Source organism: Cryptomeria japonica, chromosome 3 (genome assembly GCF_030272615.1).
Source record: "Cryptomeria japonica chromosome 3, Sugi_1.0, whole genome shotgun sequence".
Lineage (NCBI taxonomy): Eukaryota > Viridiplantae > Streptophyta > Pinopsida > Cupressales > Cupressaceae > Cryptomeria > Cryptomeria japonica.
This window is the reverse complement of record NC_081407.1, coordinates 887,093,727-887,107,324: the sequence shown is the minus strand read 5'-3', so window position 1 is coordinate 887,107,324 and position 13,598 is coordinate 887,093,727. Positions and strand designations below refer to the sequence as shown.

Genomic DNA, 13,598 nt, shown 5'->3' with positions numbered 1-13,598 from the left:
CTTTCCTTGATTTCCTTTGTTCCCTTGATTTGCCACTAATGCTTGAGACTTAGAAGCCTTAAGAATGCCCATGCTTATCAACTTAGTTTGTTCCATCATCAACATTTCATTGAAAGCATCAAATGTAGGCATTGTGTAGCTTGAACCCATTGTCATCCTATGGGTTTGGAAACTAGAAACAAATGCTGCATATTCTTGTGGAAGCTTGCCTATCAAGTTGAAGATCAATTTATCAATGCCACAATCTTTGAGTTGTGCCCTCAACTCATTTGCCTTAGTGACATAATCTTGTATAGTATCAAAGTTCTTGGGATCTAACATGGTGAGATCACTATCAATTTGATATCCCCTAATCTCATCAACTTGACCATACAAGTCTTGAAACTTTTTCCAAGCATCCTTGATTAGAGTACACTTCTCAATATGAAAAATGAGATCCTTTGATACATACTTTCTCAAGGTACCAATTGCCATGATATTTTTAGTGAGCCAATCCAAGTGACCAACTGGATCAACCTTAGGATTAGCGGGAGCAACAATAGTTCCATCAATGTAATGAGTTAGTCCTTTTTCCATAAGTTTACTCCATGCATCAATTTTCCAAGTAGCATAATTATGAGGAGTTAAGAGAGGAAACTTAGAAGAACTCAAAGCCGCAAAAAAGAAGGAACACAAGAGCACAAAAGCACAAGAGACACCCCACCAAATTAACTCAATCAAAGTACCCCCCAAAAATGATGATTTTGGCACTTTATATGTAGTGCGTGTACAATAGGCCACTTGCAAAACAAGGCTAAGTGGACTTCTGATTTCAATTTACAACTTCTCAAAATGAAATCTAAGAGACTTCAACAAATACTGCTAGTGATCTAAACTGAGATCCAAGCAAAATGCAAGTACCAAATATGCCAAAAATGACCAAATAATGAAAATACAATTTCTACTTAAAATTACTGTAAACAAATGCCAGATTATGAAAGTAGATGAAAAAATATGCGCTTTCAAAAAAAATGGCACCTGAAAAGGAGTCCATATGAGCCCAAATGAAGCCTCCAAAGTTGTAAAAATCGGGATTTCATGATTTCTGAAAAACCTGTATCTGAGAAACAGAAAAATCCTGCACCATTGTATAGACCACGAAATTCTACCCCAAAACAAAAAAATTGCTCGAAAAAAGGAGTTCGGATGGGTGAGATATCGCTATTTGAAAATCGCCTGCAAAATTATAATTTTTGGAAAATTTCCGTCGCGGCTTCAAACTTCAAATGCCTCTAGATTTGGCCTCCGAAGTCCGATTTGGATGAAACAAAAGGCAAAACTGACTTTCTTGGACCTCCTCAATCCAATGGTAACCTCAAATTTGATCCATCAAGTTTCAATAATAACCTGCAATAGAAAATTCCAAAATGCAAACCCCAAATAGCATCAAATTTCTCTCAATTGGCAAACCAATGACACTCTAATGGCTCTGATACCATGTGAGACATGGACTAGCTCTGATACCATGTGAGAGTTTGCCAAGATCAAGAGGCAATGGAAACCACAAATAAGAAAAAACAAAATAGATGATAGAAATAAACTATATTCTATCAAGATGAAAAATATGATCAACTAGATCATTAAGCATTACATACAATGAATATAAATCTACTTATATAGGTAAGGCTATATGGATATGTGAGCACACAAACATGACATGTGGCTCAATAAGAAACAAGGGTAGGTAGGAAATAGGTGTGGGTAGGTAGGAGAAATAATATAATAGTCCACATGAGGTGGATCACCCACTGAATGTGGAGTGTAACAACAAGATCACACCATAAAAGGTGAAAATTCTCCTACACACACTATCCCAATGTGGCACAAACACCCAAGTGTCTCATACCCAAACTACTATGAAATGCATTTCCTAAGTAAACTTAAGTAAAGTGTAATAATATCCTTGATGAATAATTATTTACGCCAACAATATGTATAGATATGAATTCTCTGAAAAATTATATAATAACAAACTTCACAATTATATACAATAATTAAATATGTTTGTTCTTATTCCAATTCCAAATTCCAACATTTATGTTTATTTTGAAGATCATGAAAACCTTTTTGAACCACTAATATTTTATTTTTAACTCTTCTATTACAATACAATTTATTAGATTTTTAGGGCATTCCATTATACACACCTAAAGTATGCATTCTCCTTTTGTATTAAAATATCATTACCTTAATTTTTTCAACATTTAGAGCAAATTCACAATTCTCACAAAATTGTCTTGAACATTAAATTGTTTTTAGAGGTCGGTAACATTTTTTTTGTAATGAGAACAAAATTGCCACATGTAAAAGTAGGGTGACAATTCAAGGCCAATTTAATATTAAAACTAATACAAGGTGGACCTTATAATGATTTGTCAATTTTAATTTTCAATAGTGATAGAATTAGTTATAAATATGATATATTGTGGTTGTTTCTCTCGTTTAATAATTAAAAGAAAAAAATATTTGATTTTTTTTATGGGAAGACAAATTTTGTTGAGTTTAATAAGTAAACTTTTAATTTTAATAATTCAAGAAGACTGTTTTTAGATTTTAGATTATTTAAAGAAGAATTTTCTTAATTATTCTTATCCTTTTTGTTTTGTGTCAATTTTGATAGGATTGTTTCTAATGTAATAATTAGTGTACAAAATACTATATTATTATATATAGAAGTTGAAAAATAACTTGATTTTAACTAATTTCCATCTTCACACATTCTTAGAGACTAGTCCTAGTCTTGATTCTATTTATTTATCATATTGAGTCAAATATGACGGTGCATAATTGGCCCTAGTTTATTTCAAAAAATATTGATATGACCCTTAAAATTTTAAATTTTAAATATAAATTTGGATTTTATTTCCCTCCTTTCTATCAATCATTATAAGCGGACTCAAGCATGAAATATTTTTAATTGTAAACTAGGATATTGTATAAAAAGATAAATCCCAATTCACTAATAGGATAAAATATGTATTATCATTCAAGAACTATTAGAGTATCATCATCACATCATTAACTTACATCAACATGTTTAGGCATATTGCATTATTTCTTCTTGTCTTCGATCATTGTTTCATACCTTTGACTTAGTAATAAAGATTTGACAAAAGAAGAACTATCTTAACCTAGCAATCTCGTAAATGGTGTCTATTAACATCACCCATTTCATAAATATAGATGTTGACATTAAAACTTGTATAGGTTATATAATTTAAATTCAATAAATTTTAGATCTATAGGCCAAGGTTCATATGAATATCCACCAATTGGGTTTTGATTTATAGATATGGATGTCATTTCCACACTTTCTATGTTATATTCATGGAATTGAACTAGACCAACAATCAATAAATTTCTTAGTCCCAAGGTAATTGTCTTACAAGTCTTTTTTTGGCAAATTGGTGAATCAATTGACACTTGATTTGGTGTAGTTAAATAAGGATCAAACCTAAATCTAATTACCATTATTTATTTGTTTATTTAAATTCTATACATCTAGATTTTAGTAGCTCAATCAATCTCAACTCTTCATCCTGGGCTATATTATTTATTCACAAATGATTTGATTAATTTACCCAAAATATTTATGTGACGTGTTTGTAGACATTGAAAATTGTCATAAGTCTTTGATGACACTTTTCACTAACCTTTTTCGTCTAAACTAATTAAATAATAATTATTTAATTAGTACTAATATTCTTCTTCTAATTTCCTATAATTAAATAATTCTTAATAATTTAATTATTGTTCTTCTAAACTATTAATTAAATAATCTTCGTTATTTAATTGATATTCATCATTATCTCTTTCTAATCAATTAATCTGGATCTTAATTGACCAATCCTAACTATTCCTCTTTGATTAAATAATGAACACTTAATTATTTAATCCCTTTATTCTAAGCTAATTATTCTTCCGTGATTAATTATTTAATCCCCTTTCACCAATTGTTCTAATTAAATAAATTTTTAATTTGTTTAATTGTCATGTGTGGGTGAAATAAATAAATTTTATTTATTTATTTATGACTACACTTATCTCTTCCACTTTCTAATTTTTATCTCCCTTATCTCTTCAACCTGCTAATTTGGTATTTATGAGAGGACAATTAAAGATTTTATTATTTATTTTTCGTAATATCTTGTCATTTGCTTTCTTCTATCTTCATTCTTCCACGAATGGTAGATTTGATGTGCACTCAATCTCGTCCATTGATTATTTTCAGTCTCGAATCAATCTCAGTCATTCAATTAATCCTCAAATTTTCTATAAATTGAGCTCTCATTGCTCATTTTCAACAACCATGCTTCGAGTAACTTTATTCTGTCATTTTCATTTCACAATCTTGCTTGCAATTGTACTTGTAGGTGAAATCCACAAAATCACATTTGAAAGTGAAAGAAGGACAATGTAGGCCAGTGAAGGATATTTCTGCAATACGGGTTCACGTTTGTTTTGAATTTCATCTTTCATTCCTTTTTTTAGTGTATTAGGATCTCTTTTCATTAGCATTTTAGGTTTGTGGTTGCCTAATTGTGTGTTTTTTATTTTTATGTCTAATTTCCTAACTACAGTGTTATTTTCTACATAAATTGGTGAACTCAACTTATCTTACACATCCTAGGGTTTGTCCTTAGGTTTTATCCTTATATATTAGTGTTTTAAATATTTTTTTTATTGTATACATTTATTTTATATTAAACTAGGGTTAGGATACATCTTTTATTTTTATTATATTGCTATATTTTGGTCAAGTTTTGGGCCTTCGTTGTTTGATGCCTACCCTCCCACCTTTATCTTTCTTGAATTGTATTGATAAAATTTTCACCATGGATTATTATGTTATTGTTCTATGTTTATCTTCATTCACACACTAAAGATTATAAGATTATTGATTCATATCATACCATCCTTCATGATTTTTCATCTTTCTTTCATATTGATGATGCTTCATGTTCCTTGAGGGATTTGATTTTGAATGATTATCTACCTCCCCATCTTTCATGAAAATTTCCTTCTATCTTACTAGAATTTGCCTCAGCTATATATGATATTCATTGTGATTGTTCCCCTAGCGTGATGGATGATGATGTATCACTACCTACCAATAACACATCTAGGGATGAGACTTCATATGATGAAGTTACACCTTCCTTCACTAATCATGACATTATTGAGCCTTGTGATGTTACTCTCTCTCTCTCTCTCTCTCTCTCTCTCTCTCTCTCTCTCTCTCTCTCTCTCTCTCTCTCTCTCTCATATATATATATATAGTTTCATATGCTTTTGATGATACACATTACAAGAGAAGCCTAAGGATAGTAATATATGTGAGAGCTATCCTTTTACATATACGATGACAACCACATTCCATATGATGATAATATTTTAGCATTTTATTATTCAACATTACTTAATAATTAATTGCACGGTGATGTTGTATCTTTTTATGATAGTTTTATAGCATCCCATATTGTTTCTCTAGTTCTTGATGACAAATCATTTTTTGTACATCTCATGATAGTTCTCCTCTTACTTCTTTACATGTGTCTCTCTTGCTACGACTTTCTTTGAGAAAAATAGTTATGTGTTTGATGTTGTTTGTCCTTTTGATGAACCTCTCCATTATATGTTCTTGATAGGGACACCTATCTATGACTGCTATCCTAACGATGTGATTTATGGTTCTTATATTCCTAATATTGTTGGTGATAATCCTTATTTTGTATCTTTTGGCTCATGGTCTTATGATGATATATTTAGTGATGAGCTTATCGATAGTTATTTATCTTCTAATAATATGGTTTATAACTCTTTGCTTCATGATAATTTATTATCTAATGATGGTGTAGTTTATTATGCATCTAGTGCTTTAACTCTCAATCTTGTGGATACATCTAGGGTTTATGATTCATCTGATTCTAAGAATGAGAAGTGTGTTATTAGTTCCACCCTAATTATTTATTTCACAAGGATCCTCCAAACACCTATATGACTAATAATGATGTTTGAATTCTATACATTAATGTGTTTTAAATCCTAAACTAAAATTATAATCCACATTGAAGATCACTCCAGTGCTACAACTAATGATAATAAAAATGCATATCATAACAAAGAATACTTACACATTAAATACTTTTTCTTACTATATGATGCACATGTTAAAGATGGCAGAAGAAATATAATATAATATCATGCTTCTTCATGAATCTTATATATGATTTCATAAAATATATGAGTTTTACTTCTCATGAGTATATGTATGTAGGATCATGCGAATCTTAATCCAAATTCTAAACTTATCACCTCTAAGAAGTCAAACAACACACATTTAAGCAACTTTATTACAAGCAAACCAAAGATTGACCTCTTCTAAAAACACAAAATCCTATTAATATCTAAAACAAAAAAACATTAAGTGAAATTCAAAATTAATTCGTCATCGAAAATTCCGGTGCGACTAATTATTTTAGCAAGACAAACGGTAAAAATAGAGAGGTAAAAGCCTCAAATCTGATCCCTTATTCAAAGTGACGGACAAGAGCGTCAAATCGAATGATTTCCTTGAGTTGAAGTCACAATTCCGTCACGATTCATTTCCGTCAGTTGCCATGCGACTGCGCCGTCAAGTAGGCAATACCAAGCAAAAGGAAAAAGTAGCACCATCATTATCCTCATTTTTTCTGTCTACGCGTATATTATTATATATATTGACTCTGTGTTATGCAGTCATTACTGGTATAACTGGTATAAAAAGGCTGAGAAAGGCATTCCTTGAGAAGAGGAGGAGACAGAGAGAAAAAGAGAGAGATTTCTTTGCAAGACAAAAGCAGAGCATTTGGCAGGCGCCATTCATTTCCTGCTACACAAATTATCTCAAACCACAGTGGCCTGCTCTGTTTCTTCGTACAAAAAATTTGACAGGAACCCACTCTCTGTTTCTTTATACAAAGAAATCTTGCAATCCTCATGCCAAATGGCTGAACATGCCCGAATCTCTCTGTTTTGACTGCATTTGGGAGGATTAGGAAAGAGAAGTTTTGCATGCGCCTGCACTGCCATCTTCATTCTTTTCATAGTTTTTTGTTTTGGTGGTTATAGAAGCTCAATTTTGGGTTCTTGATTTCTCTGTTGAATCTCCTCCAAAGTAGTAGACAAGAAAGAGGAATGGGAAGAAGGCCGTGCTGTGACAAAGTTGGGCTCAAGAAAGGACCCTGGACTGCAGATGAAGATAAAAAGCTTGTTGCTTTCATTACTAACAATGGCCACTGCTGCTGGCGTCTCCTTCCCAAGCTTGCTGGTATTCAATCTTCCATTCTCTTCTTTATGCAACGCTTCATATAAATCTTTAAATCTTATTATTCACTTATTTTTTTCTCTCTATCTCACTATCTGGATGATAGATCATATTTTTCTTTCTATCTCACTATCTGGATGATAGAGTATGATCAGAAATATTGATATAAAAAGATGGATCATATATGATTCAAACGTTGTCAAATTCAGAAGCTTTCAATATTTACCATTGTTTACATTTGTTTCTAGATTAGATTATGTTAGAATTGTTCGCTGTTATTTCTGAATTAGATTATATTACAGTTCTTTTGTTGCCATCCGATGATGGCTCATAGAATGTATCTGATAGCTCCTCATGTTGATTCATAGAATCCGATCTGAAACATTGATTAAAAAATTCTATAACACTCTAATTTAGAAACAACAAAAACAAAAACAACAGTGAACAATATAGTAGAACTCTGCTGTTTTATTACAGCATAAGTGTACTTAGCTGTTCATACCGGCCTTAGGCAACTTTGTCGTCTTATCTTGCATCACCTCTTGTCTGTTATTGTTGAAATCATTTGATATTACTAGAAATTGGTTCAGAGAATCCATCAGTGTGAATTTATTTCTTATCACAGTTGCTTCTGTGGGTGTGCAGTTTTGAGATGATCCTTCTTTATCTTTGATTGATTGTCTTGATTTAATACTGTCAGTGGTGTGATGGAAAGACGTGTGTTGATTTGATGCAGGGTTGCTGAGATGTGGAAAGAGTTGCAGGTTAAGGTGGACAAATTATCTTCGCCCTGATCTGAAACGTGGTGTCTTATCAGAGTCAGAGGAGAATCTTATCATCGAACTTCATTCTCAGATGGGTAATAGGTAACAAAAATTCAGCAACACCCACTATTTATAAACATATTCCCTACTTAAAGCTGTAAATTTTCAGTATAATCATATACGTCTGGAGAATCCTGATATAGGAACAATTCTAGAGATTGAAAAGTGTTTCATGGCATTCACACTAAGATCAGAGTATGAATTTTAAATATGAACAGTCACACCCATTCAAGCAACCATCAAGATTTGACACACTTAAATTTGTTTCATCTATCTATTCTTAATTCTGAATTTACAAATTGCAGGTGGTCCAAGATTGCATCACATTTGCCAGGGCGTACAGATAACGAGATTAAAAACTACTGGAACACCCACATAAAAAAGAAGCTGTGGCGCATGGGAATCGATCCCGTGACGCACAGGCCTCTGCCACAGCCTCCATCTACACTGGAACCAAACAACATAGCAGAAGCATACAAATTCTCTTCAGATGAAGACACGCAGAAGCAAATCCTCCATGAAAACCCAACACAAATCATACAGGAACCTGAAGGCTCGGAGACAACAGTTTTAATCAATCTTTCCGAGGACGAAGAATTCAAGCAGAGAGAAGACATTTCATACACAGAAATCCCCTGCAAAATGGAGGACCCATCAATTCAGAACTTGTGGGATTACAATGACACTGCAGCAGATTGCTTTGGGAGCTCCCAGTACGGCATAACTTGGTTCGACCATGAATCTTACGTAGGTCAGGTGTTCGAAACTCCAGGGCTATCCCCTGCATCACCAGATTTTTACAACACCCATTTAATTTTGCAGTCCCTGGATAATTTTAACAATCAATCCCCCTCATGGGATGTAAACCCAGAACTCACCTCCAACAGGATTTATTCCCAAAACTAGCTTATAAATCCCAAAGTTTGCTGCTGTAATAATATAAGCTACGACAGAAAAAAGAAAACCAGAGCAATGTAAATATGAGGCATAGAGCCTTAACCAAATTCAAAATCCGTAACTGGATAGACATGAAACAGAAATTTCAACCATCTGGGTCTTTTTGTTTTTAAAATTTCTATACAGAAAACTGAAATTTGGGTCAAAATCTTTCCAACTGAAAAAAATAAAAAAATCGCGTCTCTGTAATTGATAGTTGTGTAATTGTGTGCATGAATGTGGTGAAGGGGATAAATTCAAAAAATTGCCAAATTGTCTGGCAAAACAATAGAAAAATGCCTGGATAAGATTCTTCCGCATATATTACATTACAAGAGGGAATCAAACAGCTTAGAAACGGATTTTTGTGGATCCCCTGTGCATCTCATATGCTATTGTGTCTGCAAATTTTTTAATGGGCTTCAAGATTTTTTTTCCCCCATTTTAACTTTTGTGTTGAAAACATGTGCGCGATTCAGTTCAGGGAAAGCCACGGAAGAAGAGAAGAATCTGTGCAATGATTGTTAATTAAAAATCTTGAGTGCTTTTGCATTTTTTTTATTCAGAAAATGACTGCACGATTGTCTTGGGGCAAGAGACCACGATATGTATGCGTTTAAGCCAGCATGTGTTTCAAAATGACTACCGTCAATTGTACCAATAGCTATCATTAGGCATCTTATCATCTGTTTTTTAAAGCATCTAAACACCATAATAATAAAAACAAGGATTCTGCAGGATTCTGCAGGCTCGTTGTTCCTTGTCTGGTCTATGCTAAATATTCTTATCTAAATTTTAAGGAGTTATAATTCTCAATTGTATCTTGCTTTTGATTTTTTAGGCTTTGTTTATATCATTTTAAATATGTATTATGGGTATCATTTGCATATTTGATTATATAATTGTCACTTTTACTTAAATAAAAAATAAGTGAATCAAAATTTTGATTTGATGTTTTTGATTTAATAATGTTTGTAACTGTTCAAACAATTATAATTACAAAAATTGTTTTTAGTTTCTTTACAATTGTTGTCTCTTACTATACATTGAATAAAATGAAATGATTCTTTTTTTGTTATTTGTATTTTGATCGGTTTGATTTTAGTGCTATCATATAAGTTGTCTTTTTTAAGCGGAAGATTTAATATTTTATATATATTCTTTTATCTATAGTTAAAAAATATATGAATAAATTCACAAATTCACAAATTCACAAATTTGTTGTTTTCTTTTTAAGCTTTGTATTGAAGAAATCAAGTAAGTTGGGTTTGATCTTTGTGTTGTCATTTAATATGTCTTTTTTGTTTTTTAGTTGAGTATTTCAATATTCTATATTTTCTTTTTTCTACAATTGAAAAATATATGAGTAAATTCACAAGTTTGTCGAAATCAAGTACGATCGGTTTAATCTTTGTGTTGTCATTTAAATTGTCTTTCTTCTTTTCTGAGTTGAGAATTTCAATATTCTATATATTCCTATTTCTACAATTGAAAAACATATGAGTTAACTCACAAGTTTGTTGTTTTCTTTCTAAGCTTCGTGTTGTGCCTGTGAAGTGTGTACCTGCAACTGCAACACAAAACACTCAATAGATCATTACAAGCATGATTAACAAATATAAACAAAGACATATGAAATCATGGCTAATCGATCTATTGCCTCCTAATAAATATGAGTAAATTCACAAGATTGTCATTTTCTTTTTTACGTTTTGCAATGAAGATAACACATAACATGGTTTCAATTTATTTTTCTTATTTTTTCGGTTTGAGTTTTATGTTGTGGCTTAAATCATCTCTTTTTGTTTTTGAGTTGAGGATTTCAATGTTCTATACACTCCTTTTGTGAGCATTGAAAAATATATGAGCGAATTCACAAGATTGTCATTTACTTTTTTGAGTTTTGTATTGGAGAATCAAGTAACATGGTTTCCCATATTGATTTTATTGGGCTTAGGTGATGTTTTGTCATTTTGTTGACATGAAAAGTTTATGGAAGCCAAGCATGGCCATTCCTTAGGTATAAATTATTTATTTTTTATAGCTAATAATAGACACATATATAATTGTCGCCTATTATCATATATTGAATAAAATGAATTGATTCATTTTTTTCTTATTTGTCTGTTGAGTGGTTTAATTTTAATATTGTCATTTAAATTGCCTTTTTTTGTTTTTAAGCTAAAGATTTCAATATTCTATATATTCCCTTTTTTGTTTTTTTTTGTTGTTGAGTTGAGGATTTCAATATTCTATATCTTTTTTTTTTACAATTGAAAAAATGAGTAACTTCACAAATTTGTCATTTTCTTTTTTGAGTTTTTCTTTGAAGAAATCAACTAACATGGTTTCCATTTTTTCTTTCTTATTTATGTTTTTATCAGTTTGATTTTTGTGTAGTCATTTAAATAGTCTTTTTTGTTTTTGAGTTGATGATTTCAATATTCTTTACATTTCTTTCTCTATATATGAATAAATTTGCAAGATTCCCATTCACTTTTTTGAGTTTTGTATTGCAGAAATCAAGTAACATGGTTTCCATTTTTTCTTTCTTATTTCTTTCTTGATAAGCTTGATTTTTGTATTGTCATTTAATTCTTCTTTTTTCTTTTTTAGTTAATGATTTCAATGTTTCATAGATTCCTTTCTTTACCATTGAAAAATATATGAGTGAATTCACAAGATTGTCATTTACTTTTTTTAGTATTGGAGAAATCAAATAACATGGTTTCCATATTCATTTTATTAGGCGTTGGGTGAGGTTTTATCATTCTATTGACATGCTAAGTTTATGGAAGTCAGATATGACCATTCCTTAGGGCTTATTGAAGTTTGAAAATTTGGGGTAGCACATATGCCCTTTTTCCCATAGGTAATTACAAAGTACATTGTAATAATTAGTATCATAAATCTTGGAAAGTACCACAAATTTCACCCCCTTGTTGTGTTTAGTGACACCTCTATGTTTCTTACCTAATTCTTTGTAGTTTCTTGCAAGATTATTTCAATAATCTAAAATTTGATTTTTGCAATGAAATATTTTGCTAAAAAGAAGAATATAATAGGAAATATATTGCAAACACTTGAGAATAATAAGCCACTTTATGGGGGAAAACCTCTAAAAGTCTTCAATAAAATCACAACTCATGATATGGTAATCATAAACTAATTGTGCTATTGTATATACCATATTTATGTCTTGGATGCCAAATAGAAGATTGTTTATGTAATTTTGTTAACATAGGTAACTCCAATCCATACACTATGCTACTAATCCTTTGTAACACCTTATAATGATCATAATACTCAGTTTCAAGATTGGTATCTTGTTCTTGTTTCAATGACACTTTCTTATATAATTGTAATCACACAAAGACTCAATCTTAGAATCTCCCACATCAAAAATCCGTTCATTGTAGTATTAATCAACTTGTTTCTTCATGCGTTGATACAAATTTTGTACCTCCTGTTAGTGGCGATCCTGTGTCCGCGACGGTGGTACCTCTTACCTCGCCGACTACTTCAAAGGGTGCTGGCACAACTTCTGCTGGTTGTGACTCTTTGCTCGCGATGATTGTTGCTCCCTCTTCTGGCACACTTTTTTCCTCTCTGAAAAGATCGGTGCTAGGCCCTTCGGATTGGTTAGTTGCAGCAGCTAAAGTTGAAGATGGTTGGATTACTGTTAAGGGAAAGCATTCAAAGACGTCCAAGCCATCTTTTGATACGACTCTTCGTTCCCACAAGGCCAAATGAGGGCCTTTGTAGTTGGCTGTTTGGGCTGGTTTTACTAGCCCTGCTATCTTTTGGGGTAGTCCCTGTCTTTGTTTTCAGTTGATCTATCTAGCTAGGCTTTCAAGCTTTATCTTTCTTTCAATCTATTGTAAAGGGTTTCAGGGGCCCTTCAAAACCTGTTTTCACTTAATCAAAAACTTGTTTCTTCATTCTATTATGCACCATTGTCAAGTTCTCTGTGAGACTAGCAATAACTCTTGTTGATGCTGAATGTGTTCTTTAACTGTTCGAAACTTTTGGATGTGCCTAAAATGAAGAGGTGATTGATGGTGGCTAGTACCCATATAGTCCCAAAAATAGGGAAACATGGAAATAAGTGCGATACTACAATTCTACTAATGGCAATTGTTGCATCCATCTCTCTTATTTATTTGACATAAAAGATCAAAGATAACCTTCCGAATACTTGTAATCCACTCTAATTTGTCCATATGATTGAGGATGATACGATGAACTACTAGCAAGCCATGTGTCCAAACATGAAAATAGACCAATTCAAAAATCAATTGGAAATACAGGATCACAATCACTTATGATGACTTTTGGAGTATCATTATATTTTTAATAGTATTCATAAAAGTTGTTTCTACAATGATTGCTACAAATGGGTGTGACAATGCAAAAAAATGTACATATTTGGTGAGATGATTGAAAACCACCATGATGATGTTTTTTCCCTTTAGCTATTGAAAAATTTGTGA

The 13,598-nt window shown here is 31.8% G+C and overlaps 1 protein-coding gene across 1 annotated transcript; it reads left to right on the top strand.

The window, feature by feature from the left end:
* The first annotated feature begins 6,757 nt into the window (after window positions 1-6,757).
* On the top strand, window positions 6,758-9,477 carry LOC131070785 (transcription factor MYB20). Its single transcript, XM_058006434.2, has 3 exons — window positions 6,758-7,348; window positions 8,082-8,211; window positions 8,475-9,477. The coding sequence occupies exons 1-3, from the start codon at window positions 7,216-7,218 to the stop codon at window positions 9,073-9,075; spliced, it is 864 nt and encodes a 287-aa protein (XP_057862417.2). The 5' UTR covers window positions 6,758-7,215; the 3' UTR covers window positions 9,076-9,477.
* Window positions 9,478-13,598: the final 4,121 nt, after the last annotated feature.

Coding starts and splice junctions, on each gene's coding strand:
- LOC131070785 (XM_058006434.2), top strand. CDS start 7,216: ATGGGAAGAAGGCCGTGCTGTGACAAAGTTGGGCTCAAGAAAGGACCC. Junction 7,349..8,081: donor TCTCCTTCCCAAGCTTGCTG/GTATTCAATCTT, acceptor GATTTGATGCAG/GGTTGCTGAGATGTGGAAAG. Junction 8,212..8,474: donor CATTCTCAGATGGGTAATAG/GTAACAAAAATT, acceptor TACAAATTGCAG/GTGGTCCAAGATTGCATCAC.